Source organism: Glandiceps talaboti, chromosome 18 (assembly GCF_964340395.1).
Source record: "Glandiceps talaboti chromosome 18, keGlaTala1.1, whole genome shotgun sequence".
In the NCBI taxonomy this organism is placed as follows: domain Eukaryota; kingdom Metazoa; phylum Hemichordata; class Enteropneusta; family Spengelidae; genus Glandiceps; species Glandiceps talaboti.
Window position 1 is genome coordinate 6411880 of NC_135566.1, and position 26832 is coordinate 6438711.

The 26832-nt window shown below is 33.6% G+C and overlaps 1 protein-coding gene across 3 annotated transcripts; it reads right to left on the reverse strand.

The window, feature by feature from the left end:
* Positions 1–574: 574 nt before the first annotated feature.
* Positions 575–26832, reverse strand: LOC144448879 (protein unc-13 homolog D-like). Of its 3 annotated transcripts, XM_078139217.1 has the most exons (26): positions 26713–26832; positions 25825–26061; positions 21598–21654; positions 21353–21463; positions 19669–19728; positions 19262–19328; positions 18714–18912; positions 17416–17538; positions 15126–15318; positions 13971–14063; positions 13552–13661; positions 12724–12889; positions 12196–12320; positions 11152–11317; positions 9638–9741; positions 8923–9132; positions 8190–8379; positions 7578–7652; positions 5830–5937; positions 5263–5538; positions 4715–4888; positions 4137–4389; positions 3668–3706; positions 3284–3407; positions 2669–2882; positions 575–2117 (listed from the first exon to the last, which is right to left on the reverse strand). In XM_078139217.1, exons 1-26 carry the CDS (start codon positions 26800–26802, stop codon positions 1938–1940), a joined length of 3744 nt encoding a protein of 1247 aa, XP_077995343.1. In that variant the 5' UTR covers positions 26803–26832; the 3' UTR covers positions 575–1937. The 3 variants fall into 3 exon arrangements, with proteins under 3 accessions (XP_077995343.1, XP_077995344.1, XP_077995345.1); XM_078139218.1 differs by lacking the exons at positions 25825–26061; positions 26713–26832 and adding an exon at positions 22845–22870 and having other exon boundaries at positions 576–2117; XM_078139219.1 differs by lacking the exons at positions 25825–26061; positions 26713–26832 and adding an exon at positions 21924–22041 and having other exon boundaries at positions 576–2117.

Sequence of the window (26832 nt, forward strand, 5' to 3'; positions counted from 1 at the left end):
GTACAACTTCAAATTAGTACATTTCGTTAATTTTTTATTCTAAAAACTAGAGATAGTTACGGCAGTGTATATTTCACATGTTCATTCACTTTGTCCATTACAACTGATTTTAATTAAATATATCAGTGTACAAATTAAATTAGTACATTTCGTCAATTTCGATTTGGAAAAGTAGATAAAGTTATGACTTATCTATTCCCTACATGATCAACCACATTATAATTACTTTTAATTCAGCTCATTAAAATCAGCACACAAATTTGTACATTTCGTTAATTTTGATTCTGTAAACTAGAGAAAGTTACATCATAATTCAGCAAATAAAAATCAGTGCACAAATTTGTACATTTCGTTAATTTTGATTCTGTAAACTAGAGAAAGTTACATCATAATTCAGCAAATAAAAATCAGTGCACAAATTTGTATATTTCGTTAATTTTGATTCTGTAAACTAGAGAAAGTTACATCATAATTCAGCAAATAAAAATCAGTGCACAAATTTGTACATTTCGTTAATTTTGATTCTGTAAACTAGTAGAGAAAGTTACATCATAATTCAGCAAATTAAAATCAGTGCACAAATTTGTACATTTCGTTAATTTTGATTCTGTAAACTAGTAGAGAAAGTTACATCATAATTCAGCAAATTAAAATCAGTGCACAAATTTGTATATTTCGTTAATTTTGATTCTGTAAACTAGTAGAGAAAGTTACATCATAATTCAGCAAATTAAAATCAACCCACAAATTTGTACATTTTGTTAATTTTGATTCTGGAAACTAGAGAAAGTTGTGTCATATGTTTGATAAGTTGCAGAACAGCGCCACCAATTTTGGTCCACACAAAATGTCATACTGACTATATAAACATCACACTTTCAAACTTCAAAAAAGTCAAGCAAAGAGATAATAACTTTATCAAATTTATCATCAATAGAGAATAAATTATAAATTGTTTATAAATTTGAATTCTTTGGCAGTACATATATTTGATATAATGTGAATTAGGTTAAAGAATAATATAGCTCAGTAATTACAAGCATTTGTAGTACTTTTGTTTGTAGTACTTTCAATAGAAATGGGAACCATGCTTGTTGTACCATAGCTAGCAGGTATTATCCTACATGTGGTATATAAGTGACACTTGAGACATCAAGTGTACTGTTTTCATATGCTGAATGGATAATTAGTCACATGACTCACTACTTTGCATACAACACAAACCAGATCAGAATAGTTTTGGCACATGGTTAGATTTCATCATAAGCATGTAATATAAATACTGCTTAGCTTATCATGCAATATCTTACATTAGATTTTATATCAATGTAAAACATGTCACCCTGATTTTTTATCAGCTTTTGTATCTTGTTCTTACACTCTACTATTTGTAGTCCAAGACTTTTTTTAACACCAAACTCCTACAAACGTTTTGTAACATGGATGGTTTAAAATTTTCCATTCTTTGCTTTTAAGGCAAAATGATGTGTATACACATACATCAGCAATGGCTTGAATCTCCCTAAAAGAAATATGTATGAAATTCACCATTTTTCAATCGGAGATGAAGCAGTGTTAGAATGGCTGCAGATCCTAACTGTGACGACTTTCACGTCAGCTAGTTTTCGATCGAATATCCACATCTTGTGACGAACATTCTGTTTTTGGAGATTAGTTTAACTTTAAGAGAAGAACTTTACAGAAAAAAGTGATTGTCTTTTTTTGAAGGACATGCCAGTATGCAGACCTTTCAAAACAGTTAAGCTCATACTACTCCTAAGTTATACAGTCACTACATCCCAGTCTCTGTGAAGGATGTGGCAGTGTTGCCCTTTGACCTCCTGTAATCACCTTTGACCTTTCCAGGGGGATTCATCAGACAGTACTCCTAAGTAATGCAGTCCTTTACATCACACTCACAGTCTATCTTTTGAAAGTCATGTCTTGCCTCCTGTTATTTTCAAAAAGATTGACAGCATTCCTTCCTCTGTCTTGCTGCTTGCTCTACGGGGTACTATTCTCTTGTCTGTTCTCTCAGGTTGGTTTTGAATCAGTTTTAGTCTCTTGCTGATAAACTTCTTGGCAGTTTTATCCCAACCACTTCTACTTTTCAAAATCTGAAAAAATATCAATAGAGAAAATCTGTTATTAGTTTGAAAAAAAAAATCATATATTTAAAAAAAACCTAGGAATTCATTCATTTTCAAAGTTACTTCCACTCTTTTTCTCACTATTCTTCATTTGTTTTTCAGTCAAATTTGATATTAGGGAGCAACCTGATTAATGCATCTACAATAAGTGAAGACCAATACTTTGGGCATTTTTTGAATTTTATTGTTGAAATATAATTGCAAAAATTAACAATATCTATTTTTGAATATACTTTTATAATATTGACTGCAGGTGATGTATAACTGCTATTTAGACACAATAGTATGTGTATCAGACTAGACTTTAAGATATGTAATGCCGCAATGGCCTGTGAGGGCGCCCCACCATGACGTACATTACAGACTTGTCTCGGATCTATTACCCTCAAAATGAAAGTTATTAAAATCTATCCAAACTTTGCTATATGAAAGCTTATATTGCTGGCACTTTTAAAATAGTAAAAGAAAATTTGGGGTTTCACTGTCTTGTTTTCAAGGACATATACAATCTATCTTACCTGGTATGGGCCTTCAGATTCTGTTGGTCGTTTTAATGGCAGCATAATAACAGGACAAATTTCCACATCTCGTGTGATTGGAATCTCTCTAGCACTCTTAATATGAATGAATACTTCACCAGCAAAGTCGTCAGCCCAAAGTATGTTCTGATCCATCACTGTCAATGACAGTACAGCTCCTTTGTTACTTAACACTTCTTTTGGTAAACTAGGACTAAAAATACAAAGATTTATTGTTAGAACTAGATTGTTTTTGAATCTGAAAATCAGTTTTCCTGTAGAGGTAGAGCTAACATAGTATTCAGTGTTCATTTTGTATTCCAAAATGGCTACAGGCATGTTACATGTTTACTATTATTTTGACCTCTACTGAGTTTATATGAAGAATTTGTAGTTACCCCTGACGTTTTTTCTTGATTTCAATGGAGAAAGGGTTTGAGTTTTCTTGACCAAAGTCACACCAACAGTTTAAGATTTTCATTGTTGAGGTGCAAGTTAAAGTGAACTGTTACTGTATTACGTACACTATCTTGATTGTTCTTCTATCAGTAAATGGTGTACTAATGTGAGAACATTAAGAAATTATGATATTTGAATATCGGCGTGTATACTTACAATTCAAACATATCGTTGAAGTGTGGGTTCAAAGTTTGACTGATAACTTTGGTTTTCTCAGTCTTTGAATGAGTAAAAATAGACTCAGGATGTAATTCCAGTTTCACAAAAGGATCACTGAGACCTGAGGAATGAAAAAAAAAAATTATATATATTTATAAATGATGATAATTTTATAAATGTTAATTCAAAAAACACAATTTTCAAGTTTCCAGAACAACATTTACATTCTTAATTCAAAAGACATTTGATATGCTATTTTCTTGATGTGTACAGAATAAAATGTATTACTTCCTCTCCCCCCTCCTGTCACATTATTGGAAATATTGTAATATCTTATTTATGACGTTTGCTTTGGAATAACTTTATAAAGAGTCCACTCACCAGTTTTGTCCAGCCCAGGAAGATCCACTCCATTCAAAACTAACAAAGAAAACAAAGAGAAAAACAAAATAAGTATGATCCATGCTGGCACCTGTACAATATTTGAAATTTGCTACCATGGAAACATGTTGTCAGTTAATTTTGATAACCATGTCATAAATAAATTTAAATGATCATTTTTTTGAAAGTTAATACTGTTATAAGAGAACACCATTCCAAGAAATACAGATATTTTCATAAACTGTGGTGTTCTGGAGAGTCATTTCATGATTTTCCATCACCTACAATTACTTGCAATTTCAGATAAACATCAAGTTGATCTTGTGCCGTTATAGGGTAACTTTGCCGTGTGCCATTGCACATGCAAGTTAGCAGCAATATTTATGATCCTGCAGTACAATTAGTATAAGCCTACAGGGCCTAGCTTATCAATGAATCTAAAAGAATGGAAATAATGTTATGTTCCTACCTTTGACAAAGAGAGTGATGTTTCCTCTTGTTTCTTCCATGTAGCCAATTTTGATAGCTAAATGTCCAAAGTAGGCCTCGGGTGTGCTGACATTATCTGCCATAATTTGGTAATACTCGCTAATAAGCTCTTCAGTTGATAGGATATTTAATGCTAGCTGTGTTTTAACATAGTTATATTGGTAGTTTTTAATCTGCATGTCTGTCAGACCACCAGTATCTTGACCAAAATATTTCTCTAAGATTGACACATGCTGAAAACAAGCAAAACATACAAACATAAATATCTGTTTCAAAAGGAATATATAAACAAAAGGACATATAATTATTATTTCTTTCGCCGCTACAGGTACAGCAAATGCATAGGTATTGGAATAGGATGGTGCAAATTTTCAAAACAGCTTCCTTAGAATTGTCACTGCAATATTTCTTAGCTGGTATACTTATTATTATTACCTACCCCATCCAATGTCCAGCAATACAATATTTCCTAGAGGTACACTCACTAATTTTACCTGTCCTACCCAATGTCTGGTATTACAATATTTCCTATAGGGTATACTCATTAATTGTACCTACCCTGTCCAATGTCTGGTAATACTTTGGAGGTGCACCAACTTCCATTTTATTGGCAATAATTCTGAGAAGGGCATTCCAGATTTCTTTCACCACTCTAGGGTAAATAGGAGCCATCAAAGTCTTGTACAAAATTTCTAAGTTGCTGTCCAAGTACATCATCAATGGATCAATACACTGTATGAAACAAATGAAACACAAAAGACTTTGTTAATTAATTAATTACTTTGATTTACACAAACAAAGAATGATACAAATGCAGTGCCTTTCAAAAAGAGGAAACCATACAACTTTGACAGTAGACAAGGCCAATCATGAGAAATATGATGTCCTCTTTGGTTCAAGGAGAAATTCTTTTGTTTTTACATTCCTGCATTACTGATAATAATTTGTCCTGACCAATAAGCACTTTTAAAACTGTTTTCTGCAATTGTGGAAAAATGTTATAAGTCTTCTTCAAGTTTTAATTGTTTGTAATTTTTCACCATACTGTTAAACTTAAATCAACTTAATGTAACAGAAATATGAAAAAATAAATAATTTTGACCTACCAATTCCTTATCCCGTTCAAGCAGACTCGACATACTCTTCTTCATCTCCTCACTCAGTTTATCAGCAACTATTCTGACCAAGCAACCACATTTATTAAGGATGTCACTATTAGCAGTCTTCACTAGTCTCTTCAATGTGTTCAAGGTCTGTGTTCCAGCTAGTTGATTGTTATGTTTGGTTACCATTCTACCAACTGTGCTGTCCCACTTCAATAAATCAGATAACTTCTCCAGATACTGTCGGACTCTTTCTATGTTATTGAGAGTGATGCCAAGCTGTAAATAAAACACAGAATAAATGTGTTTTTAGGATTGGACTATGTTGCTAGGTAACTGGTAACACTTGACAGAATCTGGATTCAATTTCAATAAATTACCTTGCATTGAAATGAAATAACTGTATTCAGTGATTTTATTAGACACCTCAGTTTCAAACATATCAAAGCCATTTTAGATTAGGATCATGATGAAGTTAATCTCCACTAAATCCTTTTAACTGGTTAATTTTGTAATTTGACAGTAATTTTTTAAAAGCGGATACTTAATGCTGAAATGATCTCTCCTTACCTTGTCTCTGATATCAAATTTGTCGTCATTATTGTTGTCATAGAAACCATTCTGTTCCGTCATAATGTGAAGATTGTCAGCATAGAGTCTAGCACCATCACAAATTAACTGTCAATTAAAAATAAACACTGTCAGTAATTAGGAAAACAGAAACACACTAGATTGTTAGATTTGCTAATTACACTATGGATTAATTCACATTGCTGTCTTTGCCATGGTAATGAGTGCTATTATGATAGAATGTGCTTTGCTAACCAATTTACCTGAAAATCAAAGTTATTCAAATATCTTAAACCATGAAAGCTTGTTTCTGGTCCTTTTGAAATGATAAAGAAATTTGCAGGTTTACCATCTTTGTTTCCAAGGAAACAACAATTTTTTATTTTCCCCATACAGTTATCACACTATTGGATGGCATTTGTTTTTATTATAAAAAGGGCTAACTTTAAGATTGCAATCATTTTGATTTGCATGGTGACCCCTGATTTAAACTGAGCATGGGTTAAAGTTTTCTTGTATAAAGGACGCCCATTCTACCTTAATTCCCACAGAATGGAAGTTCCCTCAAATTGCCTTATATGGAAATGCAAGGGGGCAAGAGTCTATAAGCCAAATTGGTTTAAAGGATAATGACCTTTTCGAGTCAATGACTTTGCTATAGGGAGGAGGTAACAAAACTATTGAAAGGAAGTATTGTAATGGTGATTTTATTTACTTGTTCACTTCATAGAGGGATCTGTCTGTGTGTACTTTGCATAGTTCTTCCGATTAGCATTTGACTGTGTATTTACCTGGGGTGTTCAATAATTATCTGCCCCTGTTATTGCTAAGGGCTTCCTATCAACACTTGTATGTGTATAGCTACCAGTGAACTGTTTATCAATGTCTATGTAAGCTAGTCATTGTTCCAAATCCCAGGTTTTTGCATTCAGTGTTATCAGCGGGAGGCCATGAAAGGGTTAAATGATAAGGATCATTATTTTTTTCTGGACAATGTCTTTCAACAGCTCTGTCAAACAACTGTGTTTCTCGCCTAACTTTTGATCCTGATCTGAATTTGGCCTTTAATTGTTGATTTTGTAGATACGTATGTCTGTATGTATGTATGTATGTATGTATGTATGTATGTATGTATGTATACATACGTACGTACATACGTCTGTCTGTCTGTATGTATGTATACTGTGCTGTGCTCCTCTGACAAGCATTTGAATGTGTATTTACCTGTTATGTTGAAATCTACTACTAGTGACCACTAACAATTCCTAATTATATACACACATACCACTGACAGACTTCCAATCAAAACATGCCTATAAATTTCTCTATGTATACTTTGGAGCAGTCTTCCGATCATCATTTGATTGTGTATTTACCTGTGGCTTTCAAATCTAAGGGATTTCCTACCAACAGTTTGTTTGTGTATATACACTAAGTACCATACATTCTACCAATGGACTTTGAATCAAACTATATCTTTAGTGCAGACTTCCTATCACCATATTTGTCAGAGCATTTTGCGGTTTGTTGTAGCTTGCAGGGGCTGTCTGCATATCTTTGATAACATCCTCTCAGCTAATAGGCTAGTTTTTGTCTAATTTCCAGGTCAGGTCAACTACCTGTAGACATGCTTTCCTGCTGATTCATTGTGCCCAAAACATGACCCATACATTGTTGACCTAAATCTATACCCATCAATGAAAACCATAAAAAAGCGGACTAAACCACTTCCTAAATCTATTTCTCACCTCTGTAATTTTAGTTATAGCAACACAGGCACTGTCTGGGTCTTCATAAGCAATTTCGTTCCATTCCTCAGTTATCTAGAAAAAATTGCACATCAGAAAAATTGATCACTCATTTGAGTAAATAAACAGTTGCATGTTTTATCACCTGTCCAAGTACAGATATAGTTTGTAACTGTACACTACCTCAATTTAAATCCTTCACAGGCAACATGTACTCAACAACTCTGTAGTGGGCATGATTGGTCAATTAACCCAAAACATGAATAGGTCGGAAAGGCCTATCCGCTAAAAGCTGTGTAGTGGGCGTGTTATTCAATCTGGTATATCTTCAGGGTATAAATGTATATGTCTAAGCATTCAATAAAAACTTTACTGTGGGTGCAGCAATCAGCAATTTGTTTAATATGTTTTGAAAAAAAGTGACTTATAAGTCTGAAAGGGCTGGGCAGATGTATATCTGTATACGTATATTTATTGTAAATCTGCATGTCACTATAATAAACTACTACTACTACTACTACTACTACTACTACTACTACTACTACTTGAATAATTTAAAGATAAGTTTACATCTCTCATAAAGTGTTTTATTTCATTAAATTTCCCTCTCACCTTTGCAAAACAACTTTGGACATCCACTGATGAAATAGAGAAATTGACAAGTGAGTCCACCAGCATGATGTTGGGATCCATTTCTAGAGCTTTTCTCACCCGATTGTCACATTCTGATTTGAATGTCTGCAGCCAAAATATCATAGCACTCTGAAACCAGGTACTATAACTAGTCAAATCAAGCTCATCTCTGTACAAATAATAAACATACATTTTGTTAGTACATGTTTTCAGAAGATTGCAACTAAAAATAAGTCTAAATAGACTGATAATTGTAATGAAAATATTTTTTGCAAAAAAAAGATGAAAGTAACATTTCTAAAATTCATTTTGATGTCTGTTGCAAGTGTTGCATATTATTAAAATCGATTTTTATCACATTTGTTATCTTCTCAGATGTTTAACATCTAAGCTGTTGACTACTATATCTCTATACTTGGATATACATGTGTATCACGTGAGAATTTTAAAAACATTTTTAATTTATACATAAAAACTTTGAAAGAAAGAGCAGAAAAATTGCTTTTTTAAAAATCATTTCTACATGTGATTGAAATCAATATGGAAAGAGCATATTAATGTACATTTATAAATGATGAACTAAGCAATAAAGAATACTGAAATAATAGTTCTAGTACAGCTTAATGTGGCAATGTTGCTCTAAATTCCTACCTAGACACAGTAATATATTGTGACTTGTATTTGGTAAATGTTTTAATCTATCATATCATACCTCTCTTTGACAGACTGCTCCATCAATGCTACAATTTTCTTCACAGCAAAGTACACACCCAATGATCCTTTACTGCTTTCTATGATATTAATGTTGTATCTCTGGTACCGTAATTGGTAATCATCTAGTTTCTGTAGTATTTCCTGGACTTTCAGTGCTAAATGGCAGTCAATCAGTTTCACAGTTGTTGCATAATAGTTGACTCCAAACCTAGAAAAGAACGAGAAGGCCTGGCATGTTAATAATCTTTGTAACAAAAAAGTCATCATCATCATCATCATCATCATCATCGTCTTCATCATCATCATCATTGTTATCATTGTCGTAGCGTCGTTGTCTTCATCATCTTCGTCGTCGCCATCATTACCACCACCATTGTGTATATATGCTTCTAACAACATGTTAATCCCCATACAAAGAGTCTTTTTGAGAATTTATATTTGGAAAATTTTAGTTGTTGAAGTTAGGAAAATAATCAGTCAAATGTACATTACTGACCAGTGTATTAGTACACAAATTTGTGATGATTCATTTGAGAGTGAACTTTGAACTTTTACCTTTGGCTTTTGGAATCCAACACTCTTTGCACCTTGGATACCATTTATTTGTTTACACTAGCTTGTATAAACTTTATCGTAAAAAGAATTTGACTGGAATAAATCAAGTACACAACAAAAACAGAATACTTGGATTTTGATATTTCTTTGTGACTGACCTGTTAAAGAAACTTTGGTATTCAGTTTGCACAACACACAGCTTAGAAAACTCTCCTATTACAGCATGTAGGCTTTCTAAAACTGCTAACATCTCTGCTGGTCTCTGTTGTGGTATAAAATGGGATAAAGAAAACAATTATATCTGAGTTACTTGGCTTACTTATACAGGTATACAGCTGGGTCGACTGGGGCATATTCGTGGTTCTAATCTTGTACAAAGACTTTGGCCATTCAGAAACATGTGACTGAAGTGAGGCGTGAACCAGCAACCTGCTGATTTCAAGCTAACTATTCGACCATCATGACTTCACATGAGCAATACACCATGAATGTATTTCAGCTCTATAATCATTAGAATTTAGGCTATAGTTGATGAAGTGTGTTATCATTGAACATGCATGACTCTAATGTTTATTACTGATGTTTCATTAAATGCACAACACTAGAAATTTAAACAATGCTGTTTTGTAGAATTTTGCATTCACTACACCTACATACATTCCATGTAGTGGTAATTAATTTTCAACATGAAATATTTATTTCATACTTGTAAATAGCAATTAAGAGATGCATGATGTAAGTGATGAGGTACTCAGTATCTCATTACTCAGAGGGTTGGTTTTATAAATTGACTCACTCTATTTAACACAAGCTCAGAACTCCGTTCAAGTCAGCTATGCTATATGTATGATAATTCCCATAAAATGTGGGACTCGGTGTGCATTAAGCATTTTATAAATTGAGTCCTACATTTCTATATCACAAGTTCACAACTGTTTGGACTACAATTCCCATAAAATCAGGGTGTGTACAATTGAGTATTGGCATCCCTATTGCTCTGCCCACTTCAGTGATTTCTATTTTAAGAGCAGTCATGCTATAAAACACTGACCACTACACACCCAACATTCAGTTTTATAAATGCCCTAGTTTTTGTTTCCATGGAGCTACTTGGGAAGTCCAGTATTTGGTCTTTTATTTGGTCTTTTGGTACGATGGAATCTGAATAGACGATTTCACTCCCTTCCCCAAATAATGCATACATTAAATCTGTGACATTTACTCATATAGGTGTGTCTAGCATGGACGTCAACCACAACACAGTGTGTGTGGAATTTGGTCATCACCTCCTAAGGCAATTTGGGTGGTATCTATCATTTCACAAATTGTTGTCGCATTCTTCTTGTAAGTATGCAAAGACTGAATGACTATTCATTTGAATTTTCTCAATATTTTGTGAGATATTCATGCAAATAACAGAAAACAGTGCAGTTTCCAGACAATTTTCAATATCTTTCCAATAATATACTTTAATTTACTAGCCCAGCAGAGACTTGCTGGGTCTATGGATTGAAATGGCAAGACTATTAGTTTATTAGCTTATAGTACTAGTCTACATCTACCGTTATTAACAGGGAATTTTTAAGTTAAATCACACTACTTTTAAAACATACAGTCAATATGCATATGCTGTGAATCAAGTAGTTCGTCAACTAGTGAATTTTAAACCTACCAGAGCGCCAGTCTTCACTGGTAGACTTGTGTCTAGTGTCTCAGTCAACCATCTCTTTGTTGTTGGTCTGATTTGATCCACCAACTTGTCAATGACTTTCTTTCTAAGTGACACTCCATTGCCGCACAATGCTTTCAAACTCAGAAGACTATATAGTATGTCTAGACTGAAACGGAAAAAAGCAACAACAATAGATATTGTCAATCTCTAAAATTAGAAGAACTAAGCCATGCTGTATTCACTTTAGAAGAATACATCTATTGATTGTTAGTTTGGAGACCAACTTCTCCCATCGGTCTATCCTGTCAAGAAGTGAAGACTTAAGATATCTTGAAACAGTCTTCAACTCTAAACCCTAACCCTCATAGCCCTACCACAAGAAAAGACATCTTCCCTTCCAAAAATGGGTTCTTTTCAATAATTTAAATATATTTTCCCAAATGGATTTATAAGGATACTGTTTCCTCAACCATTCCCTCCTGCCCCATTAAGTTTGCCTTCTTTCCTTACTCGCATCCACCCAGTGCCCTGCAATATTCTCTCCTCCCATGAACTTGACTGCTATATCATCATAAACTTAATCCTTAAATGATTGTACACGTACCGACTACGCATTTGTAAGCAATAATTTTTCTCTTTCAGATTTCATGTATACATGCATGATCACTTGTGAGTTTGAGGAGGCAAGGCAATACAAGTTGTCAATACATGAACAACTTGACCTTTGTAGAGTATGTGTAGATATATACTTAGAGTAACTCATCATTCTTTCTGACTGACCCATTGTGAGTCTAGGGAGGCACTGCTTAAATATCATGACCTTTTCAATGTATACTCTGTTTATCTATCAATGACCTGACACACCTAAGATTCCTCGACAGGTCAAAATCATATAATTTAGTGCGAACATTTCTTACAAAATTATCTAAATCTATGATTTTCATTTAAAAAAATCAAAATTAATAATAAATAATTGTAATTGTAAATATACATTAAATGTTTATACTTTTTGGATATAAAGGCTAATAATAATGTAATTCATACCTGCATTTTTTTTCAAATATTTCAAGATTTTCCGGTTTGGTGGGAGGAAAGAGATCTGGAGATTTGTCAATATCCATCAATGCTGCATCAATGTAGAAGGAAATAGTCTGTTCCAACATTGCAAGCTACAAAATAAACAGTCAAAATATGGTCAGCTATTTCAATCCGAGAGCCTGACTTTTGTATATTCACTTATTCCAATTTCCAGTTTTACTCCGATATTTCTACAATGCAATACATCCTCTAATACAAACACACATTTCTGCTGACGCAACGAAATATGTGGGTACATTTTGGACAGTGCTATAAAGAGGCCTGCAGTTTATAATGATGAATTGAAGTAATACTACTACAAATCAATCACTCATCAATTGGTAAAAATAAGAACAAAATTCTTAGTACCTGAAATAACATTTTGTCTTCACTTATTAGATAATTGTATACTTGCTATGACACACCTAGGTAGTATAACACTATATCAGATAATGAGAATATGTTGTTGTGCAAGTCCTGGGTAACATTTCTTACCTCGTATCTTGGTAGGGATGAGGTACATTGGCCGTCACCCATATCAAATGAGCCCTGTGGCATCTCCATGGCTAGTAGTATGACGTCTACTTGGGATACAGCCTGTCGTACTACCGACTTGCCTAAACCATGCTGTATGCACCATTCCAACAAAACACAAAGATTTCTGGAATAGGAAAATGTATTGTTAACTTCTGAACAAAATATATGTCTGTCTACTTCATGGACTATTCAAACTACCATAGACAAAATTATGCACTTCAGTTTGAGTTTTCAATATTTTCTTAGAACATTTCCAAATTTTAATGCATGCATTCACTATATAAGATACATATGTGACTGTCTATAATTTAAGTTTTCCATGATGTATACAAATCCACTTGTTTTAATGTTTGCTAAACATTATTTCAAACACCCACAACTTTTTTAAATGAATTTCTAAAGTTTTTTTTCTTCATGGTCCAAAGTATGTAAAATACTGTGACTAAACTGTGGTACAAATATAAATGTCCACATTTATTTTTGAATGCATTTTGCTGTGAGTATTTACTATTATATTAATTTCAATAATTTATTGAAGTATAAATGTTTATTCATGAGCTAGGACATGATGTCACATTAGCTCATTTTACAGCACTTTAATAGAAATATTTGTTGTGTCTTTAAAACAATGGTGCCTTTGATACAGCTCATCTGTGTAGGTTACTGTATCAACATATAGACATTTAAACTTTTGACCCATAACTTTAATGGCTATATTGATTGTGTCTTGGAGTTTTTTAATTTCACATCTTGGTGAAAATACAGCAACACCAATATTGTACTTACATGACAGACTGTGAAAGTTTTGAAATTCTATGTTGTACAGCATACTGATCAAGTATAACGCTACTCTGTTTACTTAAATGGCCATCCCAAAACTCACTTTGGCTTTTATCCTGTTGGAAAATGAGACAATAATAACAGAATGTGAGAATAATTAGTTTAGGAATATTATATTATATTTAAAGATTTTCACCAATAATAGAAGTCATTAATTCTGTATTCCTTCAATTTTCAATGAAGAGTAACTTTCACTTATTTTTCAGAAAAACCCAAATGTGAAAACAAGCAGTGAATAAAATGTCTTCTTGTACACAAACACATAAAAGGGGAAATATCTAAGGTTTTCAGTTCTTTGTTAGTCATTAATTACTGAAAAAAATTGATGGAATTAGAAAATAGAATTACATAATTAATGAACTTACCATTGAACTATTTTCTGCATTATATTTGTAGATTTCTTTGGCAAGCATGTAATATCTCTCTGAATTCTCAGCATTTTGTTCCTCTGTTGTGTCCTGTTGTGACCAAAAATATGAAATTATTGAATAATTCACTTTCATTTTTATCCTTACATAGTGCAGTTATTTTAACTTCTAACAACATTTTTCAAACAAATGATAATTAGGTCTCTTTGTATGAAAGTATGAGATATTTTGAACCATATTGCAGAAATAAATATAAAACTCAAACTGATCTAAAAGTTACCTTCTATTTAATATCTATTGTGTACTGATATTTTTTAACCTTTTATGTTTTACATTGCTAAGAATTGCTACACATTAACCATTTTCTAAAAAATATAGAAGATTGAGGTCTTTAGGTGTGTGTGAAATACTTTGAACCTCATATATTTGGAGGCACTTGACATTTGTCTTGGGCTTAAGTGTATGTCAATAGTTCAATCTCTTGGTTTGTTCATTGACATGAGTAGACAAATCATGCTATCCTAAATTTTACATGGTGGGGTAAGGAATTCAATCTAGGTTCAATCTAGGTTACACTGCACTGACCACCTGAACCATTACTACATACGTCATCTTGTTTAAACATCACATGAGGATGATTTCATATTCTAATTTGGAATTCATCAGGTGATATTTTAGCATTACAAGACATGAGGCAATGTTGTGAAATCAGACCATGTAAACATGTATACGTGCAATGTAACCATGCTCTCTCTCTCTCTTGAGACATATCAAATAATGTAGCAAGTAAGCCAGTAGCTTGCAAACATAGTTTTGGCATGTTTTCAAAACATTTCAAGTTGATATTTTGGCTGCCACTCACAGAGTTGTTAGAGGCTTGCAAACTGACAGCTTTAACATGTTTAAACAAATTTTCAAGTCGATATTTTGCTTCCACTGACAGGATTCACTTATTAGAATTAATTTCAAGTAAACACAACATTTTTCTTTTAGTGTTTATCAAATAATGATAGTACTTCTTATAAAGAAAATTTATGATGTGACTAATCAATGCAAGCAAAGTTCTAGACACAGAAGTGAGTGGCTTTTACCAGTATGGAAGGATGAAAAAGTGAATACACAGAAACTTTTGTATTCCGTTTATTGGCTTACCTCTTTAACTGCTAGTTGTAAACTCAGTTTAACTTCCCCAGTGACCAGTGCACTAGTAAGAGACTGCCTCTGTAATCTAAACCACCTTGTACATCCTAAACTTGGGATATCTCTTAATGGTATGTATACTTTACCCAGGAAGTCATCCACTGGTTTACCATATTCAACAGTTTGACGAATTTGTCTGAAAATACTAAAATAATACACATATACTTTAATTACATCATAATTGTTGAATCAATGAATTTAATAATATACAACTTATACACTTACAGAAATTTAGAACTTTTCCAGTTAACATACTTTATGCATAAATTAACATAATATAGGTTTTCTATCTGTATTATTTTTACAGTGTAATGCACTGATATATTAATGTGTTATGCATATGCAATACACACTTGAAGAAAAGAATTAATAGAAACAAATTTATCTAATCATTTGATCAAAAGCTATCTATGTTTCATTGCAAAATTACTTTACATGTCAACAAGTTAATGAGTTAATAGTTTCAAGGACTACATTCCAAAATAGATATAAGAACTTTAACGGTAAAAACCATCTGTTAAAGACTAATTAAGAACCACTGAAATTGGATAATTTCCAGGGCCACATTCCAAAACAGATACAGTTGATGATCACAACCACCTGTTGCAGGGTCATTGAAACCTCAGTTTGACAGTTTCAAGGGCCAAATTCCTACATGTCTATGATAAGGGCAAATGACTTCCTTTCAACGGAGTGGATTGTCAATTTTTGGACATACTAACTACTTGAAAACTAACCATAAATCTAGCAGGCAAATGGACATGTGATTCTTGTAAACATTAACAAGAAATCTGCTTGCCAGAGATATTTTCAATCATGCCAGTACATTTACAATGAGCATATATTTTGAAATTAAAGTGGTCCCTAAATAACTAACTTAACAGGTATGTAAAAACAGAAACAATTGTATGCTAATCGCTAATGCCTTGTAAAGTTGTAAATCATAACTTTAACCATAGTGTTTTAACCATGTAGTATTTCAAAGACTCATATTTCAGTCACGGCACAACTTGAAAAATATCCCTACCTCTCCTAAAATTTTAGCAACACATCAACCCAACATACTCATTCAAAAATCTACAAACAATCAAAAGTAATAAAAAAACATATCTTTTGAGAGCAGCTAGAATAAAACTGACTATTGAACAATTACTCATTATTAGGCCTTCGTAGAAGGTAAACAAGTACTAAGTTCTCAAAATAAATATATGACAGAACACAGGTAGTTTGTTCACAATACTGTATTTAACTTTCAGCCTGCACATTATTTCATCAAGTGTATTTTTGATGTGTTATGAATTGTCTTTTGTTACATTCTTCTACTCATTACCATATTTATGTTTAATTTACTGGTAATTTGCGAAATTTAAAAAATAATGGCCTATCCTAAAATTGATATGGTATTGTTAGAAATTGACAATGAGTTGCTTCACAACAATGACATGTCTTATGTTGACTATAACCATCAGATAATACTGTTTTATAATTATTAATTCATACCCGCAGGACTTTGAAATATTCATGGTGTAGAACTTTTACTTGTTTATGATGTAGAAAGTTAACTGGGAATTGTAGCTAGTATGTGTATAAGTGTAGTTCTCCCACTTACTATAGCTATATTGAATTTGTATTTAATAACATTAATGTTCTAATTCTGATATTTCATGCATGTCTATACATGCTACAAACACAACAAACAGTATACATTAGAATTATTCACAAACGATATACAGTAGCCAATTCTGACATACTTTAAATTCACCTAAAGTAATGTTTATGTCAATAGTTCACTATTAGCTGAGTCATTGGTTTTAAGAATACCTTAACAACAACGGTCAACAAACATGATATGGCTAAAGTACAAATAACTATTCATTTATGGATGCAATAGCATGTTACAGTGTACATATAAGGCTCTCTCACCAGTCCTCAGGAGCATTGCTATTAGCTGTTTTGTATGTACCAATATCACATAATTGTACTAGAATATCCATGTACTGTGGGCCTTCATTGACTATAGGGCTAATCACTTGTTGATGTGTTACTTTGATGCTCCATCTTATTGCAATGCCCTGAGAATAAGACATCCTTTCAACTTCTGAAAGTACAAATTGTCTTTATCTTAAATTTAAGTGTACAGTAGTTTTATGGTTTAGTATTTATAGTGAATTTCAGCTTACCTGAATTTCACCCTTTGATTGCAAATAACTTAATTTTATCAAAAACATTGGCTTCAACTTACTTTCTCAAACCAGCAAGCCTGTGTTCAGAGTCCATACTCTTAATACCATCCATAATTGAACTTTCTTCATCATAGTCCCACATAAAGAGATGAAATTCTTCTTTTGAAATGTCAGTTACATCACTGTCAATGAAAAAATTGAAAATTATTTATAACTTTATAAAATACTGTTATGATATATAAGTTTTCAATCAAAAATCCAATTTAAATCACAAAACCTAAAACAAATGATCAGGCTCAACAAAAATCTCGCTACATTTTATTGTCTAGCGCAATAAAAATCTTACCAACCAAAGATATTTGTTGAGCCAGACAATAAAATGTAGCACTGTTGGTAGGATTTTTGTTGAGCCATACAACACTTTGTTTCATTTAAAAAAAAAATTTAATTGTACATAAGGTGGGGATCATAATATAATGTATGATCGTAATGTAATTAAAATCTTAAAATATGACACTAGATAAAAAATCAAAATTCGAAAAATAATTACATCATTAATTTCAAGAAAGCTTTCATAAATTTCCCTGAAAATTCAAAATTCTAAACATTATGACATCATTAATTTCAAGAATTTCTTTGTAAATTTCCCTAAAATATGAATAAATTAAAATCAGCTTTTATTAAATATACTTGATATGCAATTTTATATAAGTCAATATTGCCATCTGTTGGCTGATTTGTGACGTAACAGCTGACTGACTTCTTGTTCAGATATCTATTGTCAGTGACTACCTCTCTTTGATCAAATAACTTGCCCTTCCACCTCTAAATAATATTAATGACAAACTAATGATGTGTCAAAAAATGAAATTACATTTCCTGCTATCAGAATTTGTAATGATATATTTTAGGATATACTACGATCATATTACAGCAATAGCTGAAAAATGGTGATTCATGAATATCGTCATGTAATTAAGTGTCCAAGTACTGTGTATATTAAAGGAATTACATGGTCATTTGATATTTAATTAACATTTTCTAATTACTCAGAGAGTCGGTATGAGGAAATCATTATTTTTATTGAAGTTGGAAATTTGCAGTACAAAACTGTCCTAATTTTCAATGAAGAAAAGTGTTGTCATGTATATTCAGTTCTATGAAGAAAATTCTACATTTTGCATAAATTAGATCCTCTAAGGAATATATATTCAATGCGAATTAGGTAGTACTTCAAATTATGTTCCATGAACAGCTATATTTTATGCAAATTGGGCTTTTCAAATACATTTTTATGCAATTGGTTACTTCTAACTAGGTTCTACAAAGACAATTTGTATGCAAATTAGGTACTTACAATTCGTAGTCCTCATGCCATTTTGGTTGCCGAGTTCTCCATTTGGTCTGTGTTTTGACAAGATTGTTGCTTTCAAAGGAATTATTTCTTCTTCCATGATGATGGTGTTTAGTTTGTGGCTTTGGGCTGTTCTTTGGGCTATTTTTAGGACTGTTTTTAGGATGACAAAGACTCAAGATACAGTATGGATCGCTCTCCCCTGAAAACAAAGATATTATTATAGATAAATAATACTGTAATTAGATAGTTTAATGATATGATATGAGTATTATGTGGATCAAAAGTTAATAACTATAAAGTGCTGTGGAAAAAATCACAGTAGCATGTACAAATTAACGTTACGTGTGTGGTTAGATTTAATGAAAAATTAATGTTACGTGTGTGGTTAGATTTAATGAAACCTTACTCTCTCCAAGATATTTCATGTCTCTTTCATTACTGTAAAATAGGTAACAAGAATTCCAGGCTATATAATCTGGCACTGACATGTCTCATGATTGATTATTCATTATGCAAAACAGGACAAAACTATATATACATGTACGTACCATTTGCATCCATTGCTTTCACATCTCTTGCTTCCATTACAGACACTTTGAGTACTGCTGCTGGACGCTGTAAACACAACAAATATTTCAGTTCAAAGAATTTGCATATAACTTCAATGAGTTTTATTTTCATAAGTTACTTCTCTTCACAATGTCACTCTTATTAAACAAAGGGACAATTCACAGTATATACACAGGGATGAATGAACAAGGAAATACACTGAGATTAATGCTGACTTGTATTTCCTACTAATGTGTTACCCCTGTTGAATTGTCAGGGGCAATGTGGCATTTAAAGTGAAACACCACTTGTAAAATAAAGAATTGTAATACTCAAATAAGGAAATCATTTTTCCATGAGTTCACATACACACCAAAAATCAATCTATGAGTGAATTATTTCTCACCTTCTTTATCATTGCTTCTCCTATGCATTTTTCATGGGTGGTAGTATCAATCTTAAAAACCTATAAAAATAGAAAATAATTTAATTTTATGAAATGTTGGGGGGGGGGGGGTGATGTCTTCAAGGAAGACTAGTTAAAGACTTGCCATTCACACAAGAATCCTGGTACCACGAATTGAACTATGATGTCAATAATTTTAAATTTGCCTAAGTTGACTTTACTTCACAATTTCACTATTAACACAGTGACACTTTGCAGCCTGTACAGATTAGTGCTATCTGTTGTCAAGCAAACTTGGACAAAGTAAATGCATGGTTGTTAATCAATACTATGGGCCAGTTTGTGATTACACAATGGTTAAGGTATTTTTATGAGTAGCTCTTTTCATTGCACCCTGAGCCAATTCAAATACAAAGGTGAGAGATAGTGGTTTGCCATTACACTTTACATGTACAGCTCATGGTTGATTTCCTCCACTCAAATAACACCTTACATGTAAATGAAGGCTCAGGTTGCCTTATATTTGCAGTGGATAGCATTTTAAAATTGCACCCCTTTTGTAGACAGTCTCTTATTCATGCAAGTGCAGAAACTCTATAGCCGAGTTCCACTTTGAAATTCCCTAACAATGTGATATTCAATATTCAGCACCCAGTGTAGTGTTATTGCTAAATTAAAGTGATATATTTGACTCGCTAAATGTTTTGTTTGTGGAGAATGGGTACTTTATGTTTAAAATACTTATTTTTAGACAGTCTTTGTATTCATACAAGCAAAGAAACTTCATCAGCAGACTTTCATGATATACAATATTCCACACCCAGTTTGAAAGTAAATTTGTTCTATTTGTGAAGTGATATGGTTCAGTGAATGCATTGTTGGTTGTAAATTGATAGTTTCCTGTTGGACAAAACTGTGTCATAAATAGTAAATACACTTATGATTTCATGATGTCTCAAAACTTCCTGGAAGTCACATTACTTGTTAAATTTGTTTTAGATTTATTTGAAAGGACACTTTAGCACTATGTTTGTTTGTTTTATTTTACATCACATTCTGTTATTCAATTTTATTAAATTACACTGACCTCTCTTTTAATCTTTGCAAAAGGAAATTCAGTGTCTTTGTTGATCTAATTTACGAGTGATGTTACATTAACATACTGTATTCTCACCGAAGTGCCAACATGTAATGGTATTTGTCTGGTGTCAACTTTTACAATTTTCACCTTCAAGGTGAAAGGTGTGACAGAATGACATCATCATTCAACTGATTTAACAACCTAGTTGTCATAACAAATAAAAAGTAACAATCCCATAGAAACAACCTGACATCACACAGCCCAGGTGACCATGTGCTTGTAAAACTGAACTATTAACTATATGATTAAAATTGGAATATTTGTTGCATTCGAGTAGATAAACTTGATGTTCATACTCTTGGGTAACCAAAAACAACTTCAAAAGTTTGTGCAAAATATTTCTACTTTATATTTTGTGTTCAAGTAGATACACTTGATGGTAATATTTCGGTCGTCAAAAAATAATTCCACAAGTTTCATGGACTATTTCTAAAAATAAATACCACAGACCATATTCCATACAATATTCCTATGAAGTTTAGAGATGAAATGGAAAAGGTGAGGGTGAAATATTAGATTTTAACATCTAAAAATAATACTTACATCTTGAACATGTTTTAGCATGTCTGTTGCTGTGACGTCATCACTGTCTGACTTGCCAAATGGATGGATTATACTTTGTAAAAGCGAAATGTAAAAATCGTCAAACGAGTCCTGAAAAACACAACAAAATAATTATTTTGTAACTTTTAAATCAAAACTTTAGCATCATGATGGGAAATGGCCATATTATAGCCGATTCTTCATCAATATTCAGAAATAAGTGACGGAAAAAAATATGAACTTACACGTAGGAGGACTGCATCTCTTTGCCTTGATCTTCTTTTCAAATGCTTCAACGGCATCTGTTTAAGAAATAACAGCAGTTTACATATTAATAAAAACAAAATGTCAAAATAATTTATTTACATTTTGGCATGTTTCCGTTCCCTTCCGTTCCGCAAGCTTGCTACTGTTTCTGCAGAGGCAAAGTACTTTTACGATGATAAAGTTATTACATTTAAATTCCTCCGATCCTGAAGAAGTGTGAACGGTACAGTTTTCAGAATTTGATGATGAAAACACTAAATTGCAACGTGATATGGATGTCGAATTGTAATGAAGCAAAGCTTACTTTTAAGTTCGCGTGACAAAAACGTAATTTTGTTAGTCTAATATTGCTGCACGTGTAGAGTGAACGCCCAAGGAGTGGACGCGCGGCGAGATATGGTTCATGCGATCATGCGATTGCGTCAACTTGTGTGGGTGAGTGCTGCGAAGTCTACTTTTTATATGCGCCTATTCTACTGGCCGGAAGTGACCGAACTAGTATTGTCTGGGGATTTCCCCATTGTATTCATTCAAGTTCTGTACACACTGTTGCCGTGGTTGCAGTTACTTTACCAAAACGTACCTCCCAAAAATTCACATGCGAAAGTTTTAAGCTTTGAGTCTGGGATATCCTAAACATGTACCGTGAACCTTCGATCCGTTCAAAGTACACGAGGTACGGTACAGTTCTACATGTACATGTATTACAAACCAGATGACACGAAGGCTGCGCAGTTACACACTGTACACTGACTGGTCAAGCGGGACGAAGCAGTACATACCTATACCTTATAGGTTTTTCAATCTTCTTACCTCACTCTGGTTTATTTTGTTATGTTTGTTCCTGTATATGTTTTTACTCGACGTCTTTTTTTTAGTAGTGTATGTATTTTAATTTTTTGTTAGTGCTGCTCCTAACAATCTTAGCTTAGTGAGCCCCCGATACACAACCGAATGTGAAGTGAGTGCCATGCGAGTCGTGCTCGATCGACAGCTAGCTCTCGCCTGTCACCTTTTACTATTAAATTAAACCACACCTGTTTTCTCAATAAACTCACACGGAAGTAAAAAAATATTCCTGTTCAAGCAGTTCTTGCAATTTTCACCATGCACGACTGCGTAAATTTTACGACACATGGAGTTCGACAGTCCCAACTATTGTAATTTGTATGGTGCAACAGACGATAAACTTTTCATGAGCCAAAATATTTGAATGTATACAAACCTTAACTTGTAAAGCCATTCTTCTCACTGACACTACAACAATATAAAGTCTCAATCACAACGGTATGGTCGATGGCACGGGGATAGTACTAAAATGAGCGTTTTCCTCCGAAACGTGTACGGTCAAGTTACGCGAACAGACAGTGTTATCTAAAGTTAGGAACCTAGGCAAATATTTAGGGTATCATGACGTCACAGATTATAGACGATAGGATTAGCAACACTGCGACCTCGCTACATCACTGTCGGAGGGACGGTGCGGTGTAGTTGTGTGTGTGAAACCCGAACTGTGAAGTGAGCGCGAGTCGTGTGATTACATTCTTTTATACTACGCGTATTACAGTATTTATCATTTATACAACGGACTTTTAATCGCACAGTCTGCGGCTTTTCCGCACCAACGCATCTTAATTCAAAATATTCAGGAGTGCTTTTGTTACAAAGAAATATTTGTCGCTAATGTCATTTCGGCCCACTGGAAGATTTAAAAAATTTCTTTCTTTCAATATCTTTGATAGCCTTTGAATAACTCGGATGCCAGTTTCAAACCATGTGTATAATCTTACGTTGAAGTAGCCCATCTTTTAAAATTAGCATATGACGATATGTAAATCCCCGAGGTACGTCAAGGCGGCATCCACTCGTGGTAGTTCGACTATGAGTAAAACTTTCTTCAAATAAAAAATAGCTAGAGTCTCACGGAAACCATCACTGTGTGACCTGATCGACTGTGCTTTACATTGAATAGTAGAACACACTTTACAAATCTATGTATCAGTTACACCAATATGATATTAAATATCTTGTCCTCCAAGTCGCCAGTCAAAACTTGAGAGGTACGGATATATCGTAGAGTTGAAAACCCACCCGGGGACGCAAAATTTCACTCACATGTATATCCTTACTACACAGGAGCGTAATGGGAGGGGTGGGGTCTTTAATATCATAAAATTTCAGTAATAATATAGTATATTAGTAATTCATGCTGCAGAATCTATTTCTGCTAAAAAATGGCTGTAGTCCAGCGAATAGCGTGACCGACTATCAGCAGGTAAATAGCAGTCTCAAGAAACTTTAGTGTGAAGTCCGTAAGAAAACTTTAATTTGAGAAGTGGTTTTCTCTTACACTGAAAATGACTTCGTCTAGATTTGAGTCGATGTCCGACTAGATATGAAACATGATTGACACGAGTAAATTTGCAAAGTCACCAGTCACAGTCGTCTGTTGATTCACCGATTTAATATTCATGATAATTAAATGCCAATATATGCACGTGAACTCGCCAACTTCAAAGGTTTCGGCGTGAGTTGAACATCTGAACGTTAAACACCGTCGATTTACTTTACCCTGATTGTGACGTCATTGTCCGCATTCTTGTGCCATATAAAATGTCCTGTACCTATATTTAGATTACTTCACCGGCAATCTATTAAGTAAAGTAGTTTTTTAGAATGGATGTGATTATTTACCCCTACTCGAAGGATTTCCTTTCTGTCAAAACCACAGTGACCGTTAAATACCACATGAATGTGCAAAATAAGGCTTGATGTTGACAAGAGCCATTCATTGGAATGTAAGCTTACTGTCTAAGAAATCACAAGTTCTGACTATAAACAACTTGATTGACATATCTATAGCGTAGAGAGGAAAATATGATTTTGATGGATTGGGTATTTCTTTTGATAAGCGTTTACAGTTTCCTGCGACAAATCAGGGGAGCGGATGAATGGGGGCGCCTTTCACTTCAGTGTACAGCGGGCACCTATTGAGTTGTCGATTACAAGTGAACATATTCACTGTATGATATAGCTACTGAAAAAGTATTTATTTTGGCAAAAAAACAGCGGAAGGACAACTTTTCTCATTTTGTCTCCATTTTAATTTGACAGATTTCTTTTTTTTAATACGGTAAAAGTGTACTTATTTCACTTTTATGAGTATAAGTGCCTATAGATGGATTTTTAGGGAAATCACAGGTGATTCAACATTCAAGCTGATTTATTTGGCACAACATAGTATCAGCCAAATATTAGCTAAAATAAGTTTGGAGAGTACCATCACGGTAATCCCTAATTTGCCAATGTGCAAAAGGGATTACAATTTTCTAAATTTAACAAGTGTCTTATCTATGTAAATGATCTGTAGTCATTGCAACATATTACTAACATATTGTTACTCAGCTACCTGTAACTTGTCTACACTACTGCTACAGTGATGAGTGACTCCGCAATGTATAAATTTCTGATGGTTACAACGCGGCCTTGGAGTCATTCACCACGCCAGCAGACCACTGACAGGCTACTGGGTTGTGGGGTGGCAATTAAAAGCTGAAATAATTCAAGTTCAATATGACGCTTAACTGTCGGAAGTACAAGCCTTGGTATCGAAAGCATTCATAATCATGTACTAACAACAACATTAATTTTCCAAAAGTTAAAAAAAATGGGATGAAATCATAATGTGCGTGTACCAATGATATGCAGTTCCCATATCATCACGAGTCCAAATTAACATTATGATGTAATGTCTACAGGTGCACGTGCACAGTGACTTACCGGTAGATTACGTAGAAAGGACAACATCGTTTAGTCACTATGGCAACGTATGCTCGGATAAATTCGTCACAAATGTGAAAATGGCTTAACTTCTTGCGAGTGTTTATGTATTGCTGTGGCAAGGCTAAGGGTAGAAGACAGTGTACATAATTTGCATACCACCGTTGATAATTGCGATGGTATATGTAATATTTTTAGAATTATTGGTTACACTTGAACAAGCCCTTCATTAAAACATCATAACTGTAATTGAGACAGATACAAACCAGGGGATTGTCCGCGAACGGGAATCTCAGAACAGTAAAACACCATAATTCAATTTGTACATTTGGTTCTATGACTTCTCAGTCCTCTACACACGGAAGGAGAATCCCAAAGCCACGGATAACTCTAGACTACAATTTGTGAAGTTGACAAGAACTTACCATACTTGGACAGAACGACAGCGTTCTCAATCTTTCTCGTAGTGTTGTCTTTTTTGGAGCTGACTTCTTAGGTTCCACATGGGTGTAGAATGGATTACTGGCGTCGAAATCTTCATCGTCAGATATCGACAGAGTTTGTTGTAACTCGTACACTTCTTTTTGTTGTTGTAAATTTCCTATTAAACATACTGGTCTATATTGACGACGAACATCAAGATCATGCAACCATTTCATAATCTGCGTAAATAAAAGGACTCGATACAGTTAAAGTAATCCCGGAAATCTTCTCCAAATGTCACGACAAATTACTGAGTTTCTCCCTTCCTCTCTGTCAGTATTACAGTTGGTCTGTATTCCTGTCAATGTTTCCCTATCGCACCTGTCTTCATTTTAGTAATACTCTGTGTCTGTCTGTCTGTCTGTCTGTCTGGCTGTCTGTCTGGCTATCTCTCTCCTTAAACAAATAAGTCTTAAACCCTTACTGTCGCCGTATATGTATGTGTATCTATCCCACATCTCTGTATTTGAAGGTAGCAACATAATAACTACAATCACCAATCATGTTTTTTTTTTTAATTCGGTGTATGATCCTACATTTGTAGCACATTTGGAATTTAAAAGGTAGATCAGTCAATTCAAGTTTGAAAAGACATCATTCAGCAGAGTAAAAAAAGAAAAAGTTCATTAAATTGTCAGTACTTTCCCCTATTTTTCTTTGATATGACTGGCCGAAAAATATACTCGTGACCTAAGGATCTTGTCACTACGAGTCGCTAGACACGTAGTGAGAAAGCCCTTTAGGTTACGAGTAGTTTCCTTGGCTGAAGAACAAATGTTGGGAATATTAAATATCTAACTATTCATATGCGAATAAGGGAATACACCTACCTGTCGTTTACATTTCTGTCGCTGTAGCTTAAATCGTTTCGTCATTTTCATTTTCTGCTCAGTACGAACGGTTACAATTTGATCAGTCATTGTTCATCTAAACAATGTCTAACTGTTTTA